At 39.6% G+C, this 22,729-nt stretch overlaps 1 protein-coding gene across 1 annotated transcript in view; it reads right to left on the reverse strand.

Moving 5' to 3' along the window:
* Nucleotides 1–14,980: 14,980 nt before the first annotated feature.
* Nucleotides 14,981–22,729, reverse strand: part of LOC128640243 (carbohydrate sulfotransferase 5-like) — a 101,008-nt gene continuing 93,259 nt past the window's right edge. Inside the window, exon 2 of the mRNA XM_053692665.1 lies at nt 14,981–16,242. Coding sequence (XP_053548640.1) covers nt 15,041–16,222 — 1,182 coding nt within the window. The 5' untranslated portion in view covers nt 16,223–16,242 and the 3' untranslated portion in view covers nt 14,981–15,040. The remainder of the gene's footprint in view (nt 16,243–22,729) is intronic.

Below are 22,729 nucleotides of genomic sequence, written 5' to 3' on the forward strand. Positions count from 1 at the left end.
TTGATTCTGTCAATCAGACGTGGAAGGAGAGGGAAAGGTGGAAACACATAAGCCAGGTTGGACGACCAGGGTACTGCTAGAGCATCTATCAGTACAGCCTGAGGATCCCTTGACCTGGAGCCGTAATGAGGAAGTTTGGCGCTCTGACGAGACGCCATCAGATCCAACTCTGGTGTGCCCCATAGCCGAACCAGCAGAGCAAACACCTCCGGATGGAGTTCCCACTCCCCCGGATGAAAAGTCTGACGACTTAGAAAATCTGCCTCCCAGTTCTCTACACCTGGGATATAGATCGCTGACAGATGGCAAGAGTGAGCCTCTGCCCATTGGATTATCCTTGAGACCTCTATCATCGCTAAGGAACTCTTTGTTCCACCCTGATGATTGATATAAGCCACAGTCCTGATGTTGTCCAACTGAAACCTGATGAATCTGGCCGAAGGCAGCTGAGGCCATTCCTGGAGAGCATTGAATATCGCTCTTAATTCCAGAATATTTATCAGTAGGAGAGCCTCCTCCCGAGTCCACAAACCCTGAGCTTTCAGGGGATTCCAGACTGCACCCCAGCCCAGAAGACTGGTTTCTGTCATCACTATAACCCATTCTGGCCTGCAGAAACACATTCCCTGGAACAGATGATCCTGTGACAACCACCAAAAAAGAGAGTCTCTGGTCTCTTGATCCAGATTTATCTGAGGAGATAAATCCACATAATCCCCATTCCACTGATTGAGCATGCATAGTTGCAGTGGTCTGATATGCAAGCAGGCAAACGGAACTATGTCCATTGCTGCTACCATTAGTCCGATTACCTCCATACACTGAGCCACTGACAGCCGAGGAATGGAATGAAGAGCTCGGCAGGTGGACAAAATCTTTGATTTCCTGACCTCCGTCAGAAATATTTTCATGTCCACCGAGTCTATCAGAGTCCCTAGAAATGAAACTCTTGTGAGGGGGGAAGAGAACTCTTTTACGTTCACTTTCCACCCGTGAGACCTTAGAAAGGCCAACACTAAGTCTGTGTGAGACTTGGCTAGTTGGAAGGAAGACGCTTGAATTAGAATGTCGTCTAGATAAGGCGCCACTGCTATGCCCCATGGCCTTAGAACCGCCAGAAGGGACCCTAGCACCTTCGTGAAGATTTGCGGTGCTGTGGCCAACCCGAAAGGAAGAGCCACAAACTGATCATGCTTGTCCAGAAAGGCGAACCTGAGGAACTGGTGATGATCTTTGTGGATAGGAATGTGCAGATACGCATCCTTTAAGTTCATGGTGGTCATATATTGACCCTCCTGGATCAATGGTAAGATAGTCTGAATGGTCTCCATCTTGTAAAGAAGGAACTCTTAGGAATTGGTTTAGGATCTTGAGATCCAGAATTGGTCTGAAGGTTCCCTCCTTTTGGGAACTATAAACAGATTAGAGTAGAACCCCTGCCCCTGTTCTGCTTTTGGAACTGGGCAGATGACTAACATGGTAAAAAGGTCTTCTACACAGCGTAAGAATGCCTCTTTTTGTCGGGTTTACAGACAATTGAGAAAGATGGAACCTCCCCCTTGGAGGGGAATCCTTGAAATCTAGAAGGTATCCCTGGGTTACAATTTCTACTGCCCAGGCATCCTGAACGTCTCTTGCTCAGGCCTGAGCAAAGAGAGAGAGTCTGCCCCCTACTAGATCTGGTCCCGGATCGGGGGCTACACCTTCATGCTGACTTAGTGGCAGCAGCAGGCTTTTTGGCCTGTTTACCCTTGTTCCAAGCCCGATTAGGTCTCCAGGTTGGCTTGGATTGAGCAAAGTTCCCCTCTTGCTTTGCAGCAGGGGAAGAGGTAGAGGGACCACTCTTGAAGTTTCGAAAGGAACGAAAATTATTTTGTTTGGTCCTTGTCTTATTTGACTATTATGACCCTTCCCTCCAGTAATGTCTGAAATGATCTCTTTCAATGCAGGCCCGAATAGTGTCTTACCTTTGAAAGGGATGGACACAAGCTTAGATTTAGATGACACATCAGCTGACCAGGACTTAAGCCATAATGCTCTACGCGCTAAAATGGCATAACCTGATTTCTTCACCGCTAATTTAGCAAGATGAAAAGCGGCGTCTGTAATAAAAGAATTAGCCAACTTAACAGCCTTAATTCTGTCCAAAATATCATCTAGTGGGGTCTCCATCTTGAGAGCCTCTTCTAGAGCCTCAAACCAAAAGGCAGCTGCAGTGGTTACAGGAACAATGCATGCTATAGGTTGAAGAAGAAAACCTTGATGAACAAAAATTTTCTTTAGGAGACCCTCTAATTTTTTATCCATAGGATCAATGAAAGCACAACTGTCTTCAATAGGTAAAGTTGTACACTTAGCCAGGGTAGAAATAGCTCCCTCCACCTTAGGGACCGTCTGCCATGAGTCCTTTATGGTGTCAGAAATGGGAGACATTTTCTTAAAAACAGGAGGGGGAAGAGAACGGAATACCTGGTTTATCCCACTCCTTAGTAACAATGTCCGAAATCCTCTTAGGAACCGGAAACACATCAGTGTAAACAGGAACCTCTAAATATTTGTCCATTTTACACAATTTCTCTGGAACTACAATAGGGTCTTAATCATCCAGGGTAGCTAAAACCTCCCTGAGCAATAAGGGAGGTGCTCTAGCTTAAATTTAAATGCCGTCATATCTGAATCTGTCTGAGAGAACATCTTTCCTCAATCAGAAATCTCTCCCTCAGACAGCAAATCCCTCATCCCTACCTCAGAACATTGTGAGGGAATATCGGATACGGCAACTAAAGCGTCAGAAGGCTCAGCATTTGTTCTTAACCCAGAGCTACTGCGCTTCCCTTGCAACCCAGGCAGCTTAGATTAAACCTCTGTGAGGGTAGTATTCATAACTGAAGCCATATCTTGCAAGGTGAAAGAATTAGATGCACTAGAAGTACTCGGCGTTGATTGTCCGGGCGTTACTGGTTGTGACACTTGGGGAGAACTAGATGGGAAAACCTGATTTCCTTCTGTCTGAGAATCATCTAATGCCAAACTTTTATAAGTCAAAATATGCTGTTTGCAATTTATAGACATATCAGTACAAGTGGGACACATTCTAAGAGGGGGTTTTACAATGGCTTCTAAACAAATTGAACAATGAGTTTCCTCAGTGTCAGACATGTTTAACAGACTACAGGGAGTGCAGAATTATTAGGCAAATTAGTATTTTGACCACATCATCCTCTTTATGCATGTTGTCTTACTCCAAGCTGTATAGGCTCGAAAGCCTACTACCAATTAAGCATATTAGGTGATGTGCATCTCTGTAATGAGAAGGGGTGTGGTCTAATGACATCAACACCCTATATCAGGTGTGCATAATTATTAGGCAACTTCCTTTCCTTTGGCAAAATGGGTCAAAAGAAGGACTTGACAGGCTCAGAAAAGTCAAAAATAGTGAGATATCTTGCAGAGGTAAAATTGCAAAGCTTCTGAAGCGTGATCATCGAACAATCAAGCATTTCATTCAAAATAGTCAATGGGGTCGCAAGAAGCGTGTGGAAAAACCAAGGCGCAAAATAACTGCCCATGAACTGAGAAAAGTCAAGTTTGCAGCTGCCAAGATGCCACTTGCCACCAGTTTGGCCATATTTCAGAGCTGCAACATCACTGGAGTGCCCAAAAGCACAAGGTGTGCAATACTCAGAGACATGGCCAAGGTAAGAAAGGCTGAAAGACGACCACCACTGAACAAGACACACAAGCTGAAACGTCAAGACTGGGCCAAGAAATATCTCAAGACTGATTTTTCTAAGGTTTTATGGACTGATGAAATGAGAGTGAGTCTTGATGGGCCAGATGGATGGTCCCGTGGCTGGATTGGTAAAGGGCAGAGAGCTCCAGTCCGACTCAGACGCCAGCAAGGTGGAGGTGGAGTACTGGTTTGGGCTGGTATCATCAAAGATGAGCTTGTGGGGCCTTTTCGGGTTGAGGATGGAGTCAAGCTCAACTCCCAGTCCTACTGCCAGTTTCTGGAAGACACCTTCTTCAAGCAGTGGTACAGGAAGAAGTCTGCATCCTTCAAGAAAAACATGATTTTCATGCAGGACAATGCTCCATCACACGCGTCCAAGTACTCCACAGCGTGGCTGGCAAGAAAGGGTATAAAAGAAGAAAATCTAATGACATGGCCTCCTTGTTCACCTGATCTGAACCCCATTGAGAACCTGTGGTCCATCATCAAATGTGAGATTTACAAGGAGGGAAAACAGTACACCTCTCTGAACAGTGTCTGGGAGGCTGTGGTTGCTGCTGCACGCAATGTTGATGGTGAACAGATCAAAACACTGACAGAATCCATGGATGGCAGGCTTTTGAGTGTCCTTGCAAAGAAAGGTGGCTATATTGGTCACTGATTTGTTTTTGTTTTGTTTTTGAATGTCAGAAATGTATATTTGTGAATGTTGAGATGTTATATTGGTTTCACTGGTAAAAATAAATAATTGAAATGGGTATATATTTGTTTTTTGTTAAGTTGCCTAATAATTATGCACAGTAATAGTCACCTGCACACACAGATATCCCCCTAAAATAGCTAAAACTAAAAAAAACTAAAAACTACTTCCAAAAATATTCAGCTTTGATATTAATGAGTTTTTTGGGTTCATTGAGAACATGGTTGTTGTTCAATAATAAAATTAATCCTCAAAAATACAACTTGCCTAATAATTCTGCACTCCCTGTAGTAATAAAGCAAGCAAGCTTGGAAAACACTTTATTTAATGGAAAAAAACACAATTTGCAAAAACGGCACTGTGCCTTTAAGAGAAAAAAAGGCATACACAAACTGAAAAACAGGTTAAAATTGCTTCAATTTTTCTGAAATTTTAACAGTGTACCCACTAAGCTTTAGAAGGATTGCACCACAAGTTAATAAGCAATAAACCCCCAAATGAAAAAAACGGATTGAAATATGTCTAAAACCGGTTAAAACCCCTGTTAGCACCTTGCCACAGCTCTGCTTTGGCCCTACCTGCCCTTAGGAAGCAACAATATGGGGTTTAAAGCTTCAATTAGTCCCTCAGAAGACTCTCAGGACCTCAGGAGAAGTTGCTTGCTGCTTGTAAATGTAGGCCCCGCCTGCTGGGGCCTACACAAAACTAACAAACCCTGCCTGAAAGCCATGTGGGTTATAAACAACCCCATAGAACCCTCAAGCAAATGTCCCATAAAACAGAAAACGTTACTCCCAGACACAAAAACGTTTGTCCCAAATTCACATAACAAACTGAGTGCCCACAAAAAATTAACCCTTTATGCAAGCTAGTAAAAACCTCTGATAACACTAGGATTACTTCTTACCCTTTCCCTAATGGGGACACTGTCAGCCTTTCTGAGTTAACACAGTCTCTGCAGAAAATATGACTGAACATACCTCATTGCTGTATAGCAAGAAACCGTTCCTCACACTGAAGTTTTCCTGTACTCCTCAGCTTCTGTGGGAACAGCAGTGGACCTTAGTTACAAATGCTAAGATCATCATCCTCCACGCAGAAATCTTCATCTATGTCTTGCCTGAGAGTAAATAGTACAACACCGGTACCATTTAAAAATAACAAACACTTGATTGAAGATAAAATAAAACTAACAGTTTAACACCTCTTCTCTTTACTCTTCCTGCTTAGAGCCAGCAAAGGAGAATGACTGGGGGGTGGAGTTAAGGGGGGAGCTATATAGACAGCTCTGCTGTGGTGCTCTCTTTGCTACTTCCTGTCAGGAAGAACAATATCCCACAAGTTAGGATGAATCCGTGGACTCGGTACATCATGCAAAAGAAAGGTGCAAATCACCTTTTAAAAAGTAATCTTTTAATTTCTGCTATTTTTTTTATCATGCATGTCCACACTGTTGATTTAGGGGATGTGCAGATACTTTACCTCCTGTGAGTGTTTCTGTGGGTTTCTGTGTTTATGTCTTTGTGCTTTTGTTGGTGTCTCTATGGGTGTGTATTTTTTTCTGTGGGTGTGTATGTCTTTGTGCATTTTCTGTGGCTGTTTCTGTGAGGGTGTGTGGGTGTGTGTATGTATGTCTTTGTGTATTTTCTGTGGATGTCTCTGTGAGTGTGTGTGCATGTATGTCTGTTTTCTGTGGATGTCTCGGTGAGGGTGTGTGCCTATGTCTTTGTGCTTTTTCTGTGATTGTCTCTGTGAGTGTGTGTACGTATGTCTTTGTGTGTTTTCTGTGGATGTCTCTGTGAGGGTGTGTGTGTATGTCTGTGTTTTCTGTGGATGTCTCTGTGAAGGTATGTGCATATGTCTGTGTGTTTTCTGTAGGTGTCTCTGTGAGGGTGGCTGGTTGTGTGTGTATATGTCTTTGTGCATTTTTTGTGGGTGTCTGTGGGTGTGTGTGTGTATGTCTTTGCATGTTTTCTGAGGCTGTCTCTGTGGGTGTTTCCTTGGGTGCATGTCCAAGGTTGTGTTTGCGTTTGAACAGGAATAGGATTTCAGTAGCTCTCATCCTATTGGCTGATTTGAAAATGTCAGCCAAAAGGAATGCAAGGTACCCCATTTTTAAATCGGTACCTTGCATTCAATCTTCAGTGTGCTGCGGTGATCGTACGAAGAGGATCCTCCACAGTGGATGGCTCAGCGGTCGGCGTTCTTGCTCCATGGTCACCTCCGCTCCACATCGCCTTGGTCCTGGATAAAGATAGAAGAGGTCCCTGCAATGGAAGAATATATCGCCGCCTGGAAGAAGACCTTCTCCGCCGGACTTCAGGAATGGTGAGTACCTATTTGGGGCTTAGATTTAGGATTGGCTTAGGTGGCTTTTTTTTTTTAGATTAGGGTTTTTTGGGCTGTAAAACAGCTGATGGCCCTTTTAAGGGCAATGACCATACAAATGCCCCTTTAGGGGCAATGGGTAGTTTAGTATTTTTTAGTGTTTAGTGTTTTAATTGTAACTTAGTATTTTTTTATTGAATGTAATTGGGGTTAATTTAGGGGGTGTTAGGTTAGGACATTTAGTAATTAAATTAGTTATTTGTGTTGTGGGGGGTTGGCGGTTTAGGAGTTAATAGCTTAATTAGGTTTATTGTGATGTGGGGGGATGGCGGATTAGGGGTTAATATATGTTATTAGTGATTGCGGTGGGTGATGATGGTTGACAGGTAGATATTGCACATGCGTTAGGTGTTAGTTAGAACTTGCAGGGAGCAGGGGCGGACTGAAACCAATCAGGGTCCCGGGCAAAAATTAGGGAAGGGCCCCACACCATCTCACACTGACCCAAATGTATTAAAATGTATGCAAATGAACATGGTAGCTACCCTGCCCTGCGCCTCAGGCCCCCCAATCTCCGGGACCCCCAACATCAAGCGCCAGAGACAGGGCCCCAAACCTCCAGGGCTAGATCCCATACTCCATCACCCTCACAGTGACAGACCCCGACAGGGCCCCCCCCACTCTAGGTACCCCAGCAACAAACCCCACATCCAGGCACAAGGCCCCCATACTGTGGCTTGGGTCCCAACTAAACCCTCACTTAACTGCTTAGTAACTGATAGGGCAGCTGTCAGCCCAGCTTAAGCAGCACACCAGGAGCCATTTAAATGCCATTTGTGGGCTCCCTGACAAGCTGGGCCCTCGGTTCAGGTCCTATTTGCCCAGCTGATCAGTCCGACCCTGCCAGGGAGTTACGGTGGTCATATATTCAGCGCAAGGCTTGCTGCGCCTGCCTATGTGTGGCGAGGTGAAAATGGAGTAAAATTTCTCCATTTACGCCGCGTAAGTCCTTGCACTAAATATGTTATGCTGACTTGCAACGCGGTTCTATGTTAGTTTAGGGTAATAAAATAAGCGGGCGACGGGTGAAATATACGCACTGCATTTATATGCGGCGCCATATATGTGATAGCAATACCCGACTAAAAACTGGCAACGCCGGATTTTGCGGGCGACGCCGCATATGTAATCGCGCACAAGGCCTTCATTTTTACAGACACATAAAAGAGATATGTCCCTTTAAGGTTTAGCTCAATATAGATAATATGGAAAAAATATAGAAATAAACGACTTGTCATGCAGAAACATATCCTATGTGTGTTGGAATCTAACTAGAAACAAATAATCATTAAACTCAGTCCTAGAAGCTTTAGTTTTGGAGTTATGTTGTGAAATCACTTATGCAAATGTATTCAAATGAACATGGATGGTAATTTTCTTTCCAAAAAAAGATGGCAACCATAGAACAAATACTTTTTAAAATTCCATCTTTGGATTCAACTAATGTGTCTATTTAATGCCATGCGGGCACATCATTGGCAATTCAATTTTAAACCTCAATAGCGATTGTTCCCCATTCTCCAGAATCTTCTTTTGTCAAAGATCACAATAAAGTTATTTTAGCACCTCACAACAAGACGTGGGGAGCAACAGCACTGTCTACATGTTGAATGAGATATTGAAAATATTCTTTTACTTCTGCCATTTTGCACAGGTAAATTCTTTTCCAGATAGACATTTCATAAACTAAATTTTATAACTAGAACTACATATATTTTGTAAAGAAATGTGTCATTAATTTAACATAGGACATTTAAAATCATCACCTTTTATTACAAAATATAATTATGAACCATTCACACATGAATCTTGCCATTAAACGTCTGTACAAACATACGGCTAGATTATGAGTTATGCGTTATGAGTGAAAAAGCAGCGTTATGGGTTATAACGCTGTTTTTTCACTTCCGCTGCTATTACGAGCCTTGTCCAAAATGCTGTACCGCACACTTTTTTGGCCGTAACGCAAATTAACTTACGCAATTTGCGTAAAGTCTTTTTTCAATGTGACTTCCATAGCGCGAATATTACAAGCTTTTTCTGGGAGGCCAAAAAGTGAGCAGTACAGCCTATCCCGCAAGAATCGTAACGCAATCTAAAGTCAGTAGTTATGAGTTTTATGCTACAAAGCTGTAACATAAAACTCATAACTAAAGTGCTAAAAAGTACACTAACACCCATAAACTACTGATTAACCCCTAAACCGCCGCCCTCCCGCATCGCAAACACTATAATAAAATTATTAACCCCTAATCTGCCGCTCCTGACATCGCCGCTACTATAATAAACATATTAACCCCTAAACCGCCACACTCCCACATCACAAACACTAGTTTATTATTAACCCCTAATCTACCGCCCCTAACATCGCCGCCACCTACCTACATTTATTGACCCCTTATCTTCCGCCACTATACTAAATTTATTAACCCCTAAAACTGTCTAACCCTAACACCCCCTAACTTAAATAGAATTAAAATAAATCTAAATAAAACCTACTATCATTACCTAAATAATTCCTATTTAAAACTAAATACTTACCTGTAAAATAAACTCTACGCTAACTACAATATAACTAATAGTTACATTGTAGCTAGCTTAGGGTTTATTTTTATTTTACAGGCAAGTTTGTATTTATTTTAACTAGGTAGAATAGTTAATAAATAGTTATAAACTATTTACTAACTACCTAGCTAAAATAAATACAAATTTACCTGTAAAGTAAAACCTAACCGGTCTTACACTAACACCTAACACTAGACTACAATTAAATAAATTACCTAAATGAAATACGATTACCTAAATTACAAAAAAACAACAACACTAAATTACACAAAATAAAAAAAGATATGATCAGATATTTAAACTAATTACACCTAATCTAATAGCCCTATCAAAATAAAAAGCCCCCCCAAAATAAAAATAAAAACCTAGCCTAAACTAAACTACCAATAGCCCTTAAAAGGGCCTTTTGCGTAGCATTGCCCCAAAGAAATCAGTTCTTTTACCTGTAAAAAAAAAATACAAACAACCCCCCAACAGTAAAACCCACCACCCACACAACCAACACCCCAAATAAAATCGTAACTAAAAAAACTCCCCATTGCCCCGAAGATCCACTACCAGTTTTGAAGACCGGACATCCATCCTCAACAAAGCCGGGAGAAGTCTTCATCCAAGCGGCAAGAAGTCCTCAACGAAGTGGCTTGGATGAAGACTTCTCCCGGCTTTGTTGAGGACTTCTTGCCGCTTGGATGAAGACTTCTCCCGGCTTCAATGAGGATGGATGTCCGGTCTTCAAAACTGTAAGTGGATCTTCGGGGGTTAGTGTTTTTTTAAGGGTTTATTGGGTGGGTTTTATTTTTAGATTAGGGTTTGGGCAGTTGAAAAATAGCTAAATGCCCTTTTAAGGGCAATGCCCATCCAAATGCCCTTTTCAGGGCAATGGGGAGCTTAGGTTTTTTTAGTTAGGATTTTATTTGGGGGGTTGGTTGTGTGGGTGGTGGGTTTTACTTGGGGGGTTGTTTGTATTTTTTTTACAGGTAAAAGAGCTGATTTATTTGGGGCTAGTTTAGTTTAGGCTAGGGTTTTTTTTATTTTGGGGGGCTTTTTTTATTTTGATAGGGCTATTAGATTAGGTGTAATTAGTTTAAATATCTGATAATTTATTTTTTTAGTTTTTGTAATTTAGGTAATTGTATTTAATTTAGGTAACTGATTTAATTGAAGTGTAAGGTTAGGTGTTAGTGTAAGACAGGTTAGGTTTTATTTTACAGGTAAATTTGTATTTATTTTAGCTAGGTAGTTAGTAAATAGTTAATAAATATTTACTAACTAATCTACCTAGTTAAAATAAATACAAACTTGCCTGTAAAATAAAAATAAACCTTACGCTAGCTACAATGCAACTATTAGTTATATTGTAGCTATCTTATGGTTTATTTTATAGGTAAGTATTTAGTTTTAAATAGGAATAATTTAGGTAATGATAGTAGGTTTGATTTAGATTTATTTTAATTATATTAAAGTTAGGGGGTGTTAGAATTAGACTTAGGTTTAGAGGTTAATAAATTTTGTATAGTAGCAGCGACGTTGGGGGTGGTAGATTAGGGGTTAATAAATGTAGGTAGGTGGCGACGATGTTAGGGGTGGCAGATTAGGGGTTAATAATATTTAACTAGTGTTTGCAAGGCAAGAGTGCGGCGGTTTAGGGGCTAATATGTTTATTATAGTGGCGGTGATGTCCGGAGCAGCAGATTAGGTGTTAATAAGTATAATGTAGGTGTCGGCGATGTCGAGGGCAGCAGATTAGGGGTTAATAAGTGTAAGATTAGGGGTGTTTAGACTCTGGGTTCATGTTAGGTGTAAACATAAATTTAGTTTCCCCGTAGGAATCAATGGGGCTGCGTTACGGAGCTTTACGCTGCTTTTTTACAGGTGTTAGACTTTTTCTCAGCTGGTTCTCCCCATTGATGTCTATGGTGAAATTGTGCACGAGCACGTAAAACCAGCTCACTGCGGCTTTCAGCAGCGCTGGTATTGGAATGCAGTATGGAGCTCAATTTTGCTCTATGCTCACTTCTTGCCTGCTAATGCCGGGTTTTGTAAACCTGTAATACCAACACTGTAGGTAAGTGAGCGGTGACAATAACGTGCAAGTTAGCACCGCACCCCTCATAACGCAAAACTCGTAATCTAGCCGATATTTTCTCCACACTTAGAATGTCTGAACAAATCTTGTAAAAAAGCACCAGCTGTTCTATTTACATTTTATTATAATGTATAACAATTTGGGTTAAAGGGACATTAAATTAATTTAAAAAAAAAAAACACACAGTGCCTTTAAAAATAGTTTTCAAACCCCTTTTACAATCCATACATTTTTCTAAAACAGGTCCCTTTTTCAATTATTAGAAAATGAAATCTCGTTTCTAGTTGCCACTTAATTTTTATAATGAATACAGCCTGTTCCTGATGTAAAAACAAACCGTGTGCATTTATTTAGCACATTCTCATTCACCCTTAGGGACAGTAAGGGACAGTAAACATTTTGATATTGTAATATAAAATGATAATTTATACAAAAGTAGAACAACTCTGCAATAGACTCATTATTTATTTGCCTCCTTTTTCTGTGAAAATAGCATGTGACAGGCTACACAAGCTTCTCTCTATATCTCTCCCTAATTTGCTGTCTTTTTATTTCTGCTGAAGCCAAATAATGGAGATTTTGTAAACACAATCACAGTGGCAAGTCCTATCTTATCCATACTCAAGTCCAAATTTGCTCCTCCAAATAAGGAAAATTGTGGGTGGAGTTTGACCAATGAAAAACAACTGAAGCAAATAATGTTGATTAAAATCTGAATTTAACCTCTTAAGGACATATGACAGAATTTTTCCGTCATAAAACAATTGAGCAAACTGAAAGCTGTGTCCTTAAAGGGTTAAAGATAGTTCTAATAACAATTAGACTCAAACATTTAGATTCAAAATTAAACTTAAGGGACACAACCCAATTTTTTCTTTTGTGATTCAGATAAAGCATGCAATTTCAAGTAACTTTATAATTTACTCCTATTATCAATTTTTCTTCCTTTTCTTGCTATCTTTATTTGAAAAAGAAGGTATCTAAGCTTTTTTCTTGGTTCAGAACTCTGGACAGCACTTTTTTATTGGTGGATGAATTTATCCACCAATCAGCAAGGACAACCCAGGTTGTTCACCAAAAATGGGCCTACATCTAAACTTACATTCTTGCATTTCAAATAAAGATACCAAGAAAATAAAGAAAATTTGATAATAGAAGTAAATTAGAAATTTGTTTAAAATGTCATGCTCTATCTGAATCACGAAAGAACAAATTTGGGTTCAGTGTCCCTTTAAATGGACAGTCAACACCCGGCACAACTTAATCCCATAATTTAGATCCTCAGAATAAGATGCGCCTGCACCGCCTCCCATGTTAAATACCTCTAACGTTATAGGAGTAATCGTCCACAGCACATACGTTTTTTTGCTGTAAATATAGCGGCCAAACTCCTCCCCCTCTTCTCTATTGAATTCCATGCTCGTTCGTGTTCCTTTGCTAATGCGCAGTACAGCTGGACTGTACTGTGAAGTCAGGATCAGACTGATATGCTTCAGGAAAGTTTTTCTCTGTGAAAGGCACATGTTGAGCAAAAAGAGGCTGCTTCTTGGGTGGTAACTAGCCATAGAACAAGCTATTATGCTATTGTTCGTTTCCAGGTTGAGCGCTTCTCTCTTTTAATTTATGCAAATTATGACATTTTGGGAAGTCTCCCTAAGTGTGATGCGGGAATCCAGACGTGGACCCGTTGCTCAGTGTGCCTAGAGGTATATGGCTGCACCTCACTGACGAGGCCCACAATAGGCCGAAACGTACGTCTGGGGTTTTGCTGTTTCTCTCGTTCAGAGAAGAATTGCCTGGTATTTCGGGGCTGGACTGTACTGTGAAGTCAAGATCAGACTGATATGCTTCAGGAAAGTTTTTCTCTGTGAAAGGCACATGTTGAGCAAAAAGAGGCTGCTTCTTGGGTGGTAACTAGCCATAGAACAAGCTATTATGCTATTGTTCGTTTCCAGGTTGAGCGCTTCTCTCTTTTTATTTATGCAAATTATGACATTTTGGGAAGTCTCCCTAAGTGTGATGCGGGAATCCAGACGTGGACCCGTTGCTCAGTGTGCCTAGAGGGATATGGCTGCACCTCACTGACGAGGCCCACAATAGGCCGAAACGTACGTCTGGGGTTTTGCTGTTTCTCTCGTTCAGAGAAGAATTGCCTGGTATTTCGGGGCTGGACTGTACTGTGAAGTCAGGATCAGACTGATATGCTTCAGGAAAGTTTTTCTCTGTGAAAGGCACATGTTGAGCAAAAAGAGGCTGCTTCTTGGGTGGTAACTAGCCATAGAACAAGCTATTATGCTATTGTTCGTTTCCAGGTTGAGCGCTTCTCTCTTTTTATTTATGCATTTACATTTCTGTCTGCTCGCAAGCAGAAAACTAAAGTGCTGCTGCAAATCGCAGTGAACGCATGTTAAGAATCCAACCGAGGATTCCATTCTGATTGGCGGTTGAGTTTCAAATAAAACGTAATACGTAACATTGGGTTGAGTGTGGCGGTCATGTCTACAGCAGAAAAATGTCTGTGGACGATTATTCCTATAACGTGGGTATTTAACATGGTAGGCGGGATTAAGTTGTGCCGGGTGTTGACTGTCCCTTTAAAATAAAATAGAGCACAAATTGGATATCTTTTGTTAAGATGAGCTCAGGAGAGTCTTTATCCATGTGGTAAACGTGTTTGCAACAATGTTTATAGCAATTTTATACATAGTTGCAAACACTGCTGCCATAGATGGTTAAAGACACGTGCACTCACCTAAGCTAATATCAAGCTACCTAGGAGCGAGCAAATGTCTGTAGCACAAGCAGTGTTTGCTACCATACAGTGCTCTAGACATGTTCACGCTACCTATCTAGGTATCCTCTTCAACAAAGCATACCAAGAGAACAAAGCAAATGTAATCATTTAATTGGAAAGCTGTTTAAAACTGTATGCTCTATATGAATCATGAAAGTTTAATTTTGGCTTTACTGTCCCTTTGCAATGTACTGAAAAACTGCACAAAAAGTGGCGGTTGAAGTCTGACCTCTTATAGCTGTAGCAAACAAGGTGTTAATCTGTTTTAATAGCAGTCGGACTATACTGATATCCTAATCTATTGGAAGGCTGCAAAAAAATGTTGCAATTTCAAGGTGTTTACTGTCCCTTTTATTGTCTGTGAATTCGTCAGTGACAAAATACCATGCAAGTGCTTACTCCGGTACCTAGAGCAGGCTGTATTCACTATATTATATATCTCCATTTAACAAAAACAAAACAATGACACTGGTTGTCGATGCTACAAAATTTGCCTTGAAGACCCAAAAATCTAATTACTGATAACTTCTACACATTTGTCTCCTATAAATGCTACCTTTGCATATTATATCTATGTTTATGACGCTGTATAATCTTTTGGCGCTCTACAAATATCTGCTAATAATGATAACCAAGAGCTAATTATTATCTGTTATCCTTGCATGAAATGCGTCTGTGTCAGATTCTTACAAATCAATAAAATTAAAACAAAAATATAGATTTTCAGTTTATTTTTGACAGTCACGTTTAATAAATATATTTAAAAAAAAAGTTTTATTTTTTCCCGTTAGATGAGGCCCATCTGAACTGGTATTGTCTTCGTGGTAATACAAAATCAACAGATAGATCCTTTTGTTCTTTCTCTGAATCTATCATTTGGTATCCAAACATATTCATAGCACCTTTACACACGTCTTGTATCTTTTTGATTTTCTGAAATGAAAGAATATGCCTCCAAGCTTGAGACACATTTACCGCATCCCTTGATGTGATTTTGAATGCTTCCTTTTTGTTCCCTGGGCCTTGACCGTGCGTTATATTAAAGATCCAGTTCTTAAGTTTATTTGTCATTTTAAGATTTGCAAATTTATACATCTCTGTAATTTCTCTTAAAGGATCCCGAACAACATCCTCGTAACGGACCAACATATAACGATCCTTGAGGAAGCTTGGAGTTTTATGACTGGCGGTCTCATATATTTGGACATGACTTCTACAGATTGCACGCATTACTTCATACTTGGTATCATCTACTTTTGTACCATTTGTGTTGAGGACAATGCCGTTATCTCGAGATAAAGCTTTTAAAGATTGTTCTCGTGATTTAACAACAGCTCTTGGGTCCCGAATCAAGTGCAGAATTTTTATATTTAAGGAAGGATCATTCAAAAGTGGATATAAGACTTTTAGGTCAAAGAAGCGGACCTCTTTTAAAACAATATGACTGTATGTTTTACACGCTTCTTCAATCTTGCTAAAAGGATATTTTCCACATTTTTTTTTACACGACATTTCATTGGTGATATCATCACGAGTGTATGAATTACATGCAGGAAATGAGCATAGCGCCCTACTAACAGCCCACTGAAAAAGGTCTGACACATTCCTCTTTCCTGTCATGTAGGCATCAAACACAGACATGTCACACAAGAAAACTGATCTAATCAGGTCTCTCACTGCCATGTGCAGAACGTTGGCGTTATTTTGAAACATGGCTACCCAGACATGCCAAGCTGGCTCCATCAAGTAGAAGACATCTGGATGTTGACTGAAGATCTGACCAATAAAAGAGGAGCCTGACCTCCAGGAAGAGAGGATGAGAAGATGGACTTTAGCTGCTCTTTCTTCATTGTTTGGCACAAAAATGTTTTGATTGGAGTACAACACAAATAACAGAGCCGTTGAGATTCCAACAAATGCCGCAACTGCTGGGCCGTTAATTCGTAGTCTGGCCATGATTCTCAGATAACAGGTCTCTGTGTAAAAGAAAATAAATTATAATAGTTACCAATAACATATAGTTGTAACATAAAAGTAAATTTACAACAGTAAATATTTTGGCCTAGCAATGTTTTACTAAGTAAAGGCACAGAAAACACTCTGAGATAGTAATAAAAAAAACACCTAATTATACATAGTAAACCAACTGCAATATAATTTCATTAATTAATTTGCCCCTTTTTCCTGTAATTTAAGACAGTAAAATTAGGGTAAATTGTCCCTTTAATGCAATGTTCAGATTGGGTTCACTAAATAAGTAGTGGGTGGAGTTTGGCCATTAAAAAACATTTGCAGCAAACAATTCTAGTAACTTCTGAATTCTAATAAAGTTCTAATAACCTTTATACTCTACTAATATTATAATCTATGGAAAGACTTCAGAAGACAACTGTATAAAGTCTATTAGCCAGGCCAAAAATGTATGAGGGTTATTCCTGGGATTCTGTAATATTTCAGTCCCCCAGAGTTTTTAAAGTGTTGGTTCACCAAAATAAAGGGTAAAAAGCTTTTTATAACACTTAGGTTTGTTCAATATAATGAATAAAAATAATTATTGCATTTAAATAATTTTGATCATAAAAGATTGTCTTCTTTCTTACACCAAGCACTTTGTCCGGTGTCTGAGGCGCTTAACTGAATTTGTACTTGGAAAATAATCAATAAAATGTGCACATTGTCTATAACTTTTGGCAATAATGTAAGTAGTTATTTATGTTCCTTTCTTTTGAAAAAGAATTTTCAAAAAAAAGTTACGATTTTTTAGGAAAACCAGGCTATAAAGTTATGTTGTTCATTCTGAACTCAACCCCTGTCACGCCAACCATTCTCCACCCATAATAATTTAGACTCCATGCATATGTGACATCATTGACCGGAAATTACATTCAGCTCTCTTCAAGAGTGTGGTTCAGAAGAAGGTGATATCATACTTTTAAAAAATAAAATTTAATATTTTTATTGAGGACATCAAAAATAAAAGGAGATGAACATACATCAGATAATTAAAAGAAAAGTAAATAGAAATACAAAATGTACTAGATATTCACATCATATCTGAGTAAGAATTAATCAATAAAACCATAGTCCTCATTTTCTTTTCCCCTGCATCGATATAGTAGGTCACTCTTGCACCATTTGAGGTGATCTTGTAAAAGTCCAAGGGTATTTTATAACTGAAGCTCTAGAAAACAGCATCTGATAATAGATCCGCTTTAAAGTAATATAGGTAGATATATATTTTGATGCTGATGCCAAAACCAAACACACTAAGATTATACAACGTAATAAAACTTACTTTTAACATGAGTACATTTGTATATAATTTCTTAAGCAACATGTTGTTAAAGGAAGACCTAGATTATATACTTAAGGTTAAACAACAGAATTGTATTTTATATTAACCCCTTAATGACCGGACCATTTTTCAATTTTCTTACCCTTAATGACAATGGCTATTTTTACATTTCTGCAGTGTTTGCGTTTAGCTGTAATTTTCCTCTTACTCTTTTACTGTACCCACACATATTATATACCGTTTTTCTCGCCATTAAATGGACTTTCTAAAGATACCATTATTTTCATCATATCTTATAATTTACTAAAAAAAAATGATAAAATATGAGGAAAAAAATGGAAAAAAAACACACTTTTTCTAACTTTGACCCCCAAAATCTGTTACACATCTACAATCACCAAAAAACACTGATGCTAAATAGTTTATAAATTTTGTCCTGAGTTTAGAAATACCCAATGTTTGCACCTTCTTTGCTTTTTTTGCAATTTATGGGGCAATAAATACAAGTAGCACTTTACTATTTCCAAACCACTTTTTTTCAAAATTAGCGCTAGTTACTTTGGAACCCTGATATCTGTCAGGAATACCTGAATATCCCTTGACATGTATATATTTTGTTTTAGAAGACATCCCAAAGTATTGATCTAGGCCCATTTTGGTATATTTCATGCCACCATTTCACCGCCAAATGCGATAAAAAAAAAAAAAAAGTTCACTTTTTCACAAATTTTGTCACAAACTTTAGGTTTCCCACTGAAATTATTTATAAACAGCTTCTGCAATTATGGCACAAATGGTTGTAAATTCTTCTCTGGGATCCCCTTTTTCAGAAATAACAGACTTATATGGCTTTGTGGTTGCGTTTTGGTAATTAGAAGGCCGCTAAATGCCGCTGCGCACCACAAGTGTTTTATGTCCAGGAGTGAAGGGGTTAATTAGGGAGCTTGTAGGGAGCTTGTAGTGTTAATTTTAGCTTTAGTGTAGTGTAGTAGACAACCCCAAGTATTGATCTAGGCCCATTTTGGTATATTTTATGCCACCATTTCACCGCCAAATGCGAGCAAATAAAAAAAAAACTTTACATTTTTCACAATTTTAGGTTTCTCACTGAAATTATTTACAAACAGCTTGTGTTATTATGGCAGAAATTGTTGTAAAAGCTTCTCTGGGATCCCCTTTGTTCAGAAATAGCGGACTTATATGGCTTTGGCGTTGCTTTTTGGTAATTAGAAGGCCGCTAAATGCTGCTGCGCACCACACGTGAATTATGCCCAGCAGTGAAGGGGTTAAATTAGGTAGCTTGTAAGGAGCTTGCAGGGTTAATTTTAGAGATCAGCCTCCCACCTGACACATCCCACCCCCTGATCCCTCCCAAACAGCTCTCTTCCCTCCCCCACCCCACAATTGTTCCCGCCATCTTAAGTACTGGCAGAAAGTCTGCCAGTACTAAATAAAAGTTTTTTTTTTTTTTTTAAATAAAAATAATAAAATATTTTAGTTGTGATGAACCCCTTCCTTAGCACCAACCTCCCTGATCCCCCCCTCCAGCTCTCTAACCCTCTCCCCTACCTAATTACCGCCATCTTGGGTACTGGCAGCTGTCTGCCAGTACCCAGTTTGGCCCCACAAACCAAAGTATTTTAATTTTATTTTTAACTTTTATTTTTATTTTTAATTATTTCTGTAGTGTAGCAGCCCCCCACAATACCCCCACCCCCTCCCCCTCCCAGATCCTTTTATATGGAAAAAAAATTTTTTAACTTTTTTTCCCCCTTCCTAACTTCATTGGTGTCAGTGTGGCTAATGCGTGCACGTGCACGCGCGTCCACGTGCACACCCTCGTGCACACGCGCGCATCGTGCACGCGCGCACACGCTCCCTCCTCCCACCCGGTCAAACGGCACCATCGGCACCATCGCTACCAGTGCAGAGAGGGCCACAGAGTGGCTCTCTCTGCATCGGAAGCTTGTAAAGGAGTATTGCAGGATGCCTCCATATCGAGGCATCACTGCAATACCCTCAGAGCTGCTGGAAGTGGTTGTGATCACTTCCAGCACTCTGTTAGACAACTGACGTACCAGGTATGTCCATTTTCATTAACTGCTTGTTAATGCATGACGTACCTGGTACGTCAGTTGTCATTAAGGGGTTAAAAGTATGAGAGTCTGGCTTAACATGAACTTTTCAAACTTGTATGAATTACCATGCGGTCTTGTTCTGTGCGTAATTTTCTGTGTTCCACTTTAAGATTACTTGCATTTAAGTAATTATGTTATGGAGAAATATATACATTTGGGCCACATACAGTATTGTAATTAAGGATATATTTATCCTCCCCTCACCCCTGGCCGCTGAGAACAGGGGGTAACATCACTATTATTTCAGTATTGTAGCTAGAAACACTAGTACAGTGGTCCCCATAGTTCTTAGTCTGCATTATTGTGTAAGTTGTTTCCCTAGGAGCCCCCACAAACCCTGGGAAGTAAATATGGGTGAAATATAGTATATCGGTAGGTATTCTATAGGTGTTACACTGATGCGCCTCTATAAAGCTTATGGTTTTGTTCTACTGTAATCGTATGTTAATGGGGAGTCATGTATGGTTCAATGTTATAATGCTATAAAGAAAAATACACACATGGGTTATTAAGCCGGCTATGGAAAAAAAAAAACATTCAAAGTAGAAAAACTGAATAACATTCCATGAACATTTTTAAATTAGACTTTTAAGGTCATAATTGGCTGTGGCGCCTGATTGTGATTAGTTCCGTATCTTCAGGTTTTTGGCTTTAAAAGTGAAGAGTTTTTTATGGTAGCATTAGAGTCTCAAATCAAGTATGTGCCATCACTTTACAGGTACTCAAGGGGTTGTATATTTGCTTCCGTTAGTGTCCCGGGGGCCCCCCACCAATGCCACCAACCCCCCTAAGGGTGCAATATTTACTGAAGATTCTCTCTCCTCCAGGGGTCTTTCCATGCTGTGAAAGGGTCATAAGTTGGTGGCTTCAAAGTAGATGAGTCTGCCTCTATAATGGTCTCTGATAGATAGCTGTGTAACGTCTCCGTTTGCTCCAGTCTGTGTTGTGGTCTGTTCTTTATAGGAGCAGATTTTTCAGTAAATTCGGGCCCTTTTTGTTGGGTGCCTGATGTAGGTGGAATTGCTTCCAAAGTTCTACTGGAGGTTTTGGCTTTTGTACTGCAGGTTGTAAGTCAAGCCATTAGGTAGTCCATCTGTGCTTTATCCATAAGGTGCTGAAATAGTGCCTCCAGCTTTTGCCAGTGTTCTGCCAAAGCCATCATCATCATGTCTTCTAGTTAGTTTGGATCAATATCTTCTATACTATGTATGTGGTCTTCTTTAGGCTGAAAGTTGAGCTGTTAAGGATTGCTGGGAAGGATTAGTGTGTTTCGTTAAGGCAAGGTACCTCGGCCAGCCAAGGGGGTAGCGTCGCCTGTTGTGTGCCGCCGCGCCAGGCCTTTTATGTCTAGTTCCAAGCTCCGGTTTCACAAATACAGTCTGTATCAGTATATATTCGGCACCACTATATGATGTGATACTTCTTGGGATAGAAAAGGGTATTTTGCTGTGATTATTCTCCCTTAACTGGCGGATTAGATGAGATTTAGCCGGACCCCAGGAAAATGTGACCGTTCCCGGTCATAGTTCAGACACGCCCCGATATAGTTTTTATTAATATTTTGAGGCGTATTATGGCCAGGAAGGGTATTGACAAGCTTAACCACTCAACCCCATCACATAAAATTAAGATGGAAAATGATCTCTTTTCAAATTTTTATTTAAATCCATAAATAAAATATACTTATTTCATTGCTGCCATGTGGTCTACTCTCCTACACCACATTAGGAGAAAATGCCTTTTTTAAACAAAAAACACAACCCCATCACACTCACATATGTCATTGTTTTGAGGTTGTAAACTTGTCACAGGGTTGAGTTAGTTACTTAATTTATCTTTATTTAACTTTAATTAAAAAATATGAAATGTTCATTGTTTCAGTAAATATACTGTATGCTTACCGAAATCATGACAACTCATATTTTTGTTATAAATAGAATATTTGATGTAATGTGTAAACTTAAAGGGATACTAAATCCATTTTTTATCATTCATGATTCAAAGCATGCAATTTTAAGCAACTTTCTAATTTACTCCTATTATCAATTTTTCTTCATTCTCTTGCTATCTTTATTTAAAAAGCAGGAATTTAAAGCTTAGGAGCCAGCCCATTTTAGGTTCAGCACCATGGATAGTGCTTGCTTATTGGTGGCTACATTTAGCAAACCAATAAGCAAGCAAAACCCAGGTTCTGAGCCAAAATTGGGCTATCTTTATTTAAAAAGCAGGAATGTAAAGCATAGGAGCCTATGCTTTACATTCCTGCTTTTTAAATAAAGATAGCAAGAGAATGAAGAAAAATTGCTAATAGGAGTAAATTAGAAAGTTGCTTAAAATTGTATGCTCTATCTGAATCATTAAAGAAAAATTTTGTGTTTAGTATCCGTTTAAACTTTGACAGGCAGGAAAGAAAAAAAGAATTAGTGACCTAAGTGAGAGAGAGCCGTGGAGCATAATAAGTGGAGAGCAGCATAGAAAAGAAGGAGAGGAGACAACCACTGAGAATGATAAATACCCCATCTGAGAATGTCCCAGAGCTGCCACGACAGTCACTGTCAAGGTGAAGGGAAACAGGCATTTAAGGGTTTAAAAAAGTTGATTGTGAAAAATATTTTGTATAGAGCATGTTTAATTGTTTAATACTGGGGTTCCACAGGAGACCCTTACAGAATTGCTCCACAACAACATTCACAAGTTTGAGAAGCACCTGCTCAATGGCAAACAGCAATACACCTACTATTGTCAGCTAACAATACACCCTGGCAGTGTATGAGGCATTGATCCACATTGATTTTTCAGAGAACTCTCTCTGTAATTACGCATCAGAGATCCAAGCTGTCCACCTTGGGGCCTCACACAAGCAAGTCACTCTACACACTGGGGTAATGAATGTAGGGCAACAGAAGCCCATATGCTTCATCACAACACAACCTACCTTTCCAGACACAACGGCCCTACTGCTATATGGAAATATCTTAATCCAGTTCTACACTACCTTCATGCTACTCATCCAAAGGTTTCTGTGCTCGT

The sequence above is a fragment of the Bombina bombina genome, chromosome 1 (assembly GCF_027579735.1).
Source record: "Bombina bombina isolate aBomBom1 chromosome 1, aBomBom1.pri, whole genome shotgun sequence".
In the NCBI taxonomy this organism is placed as follows: domain Eukaryota; kingdom Metazoa; phylum Chordata; class Amphibia; order Anura; family Bombinatoridae; genus Bombina; species Bombina bombina.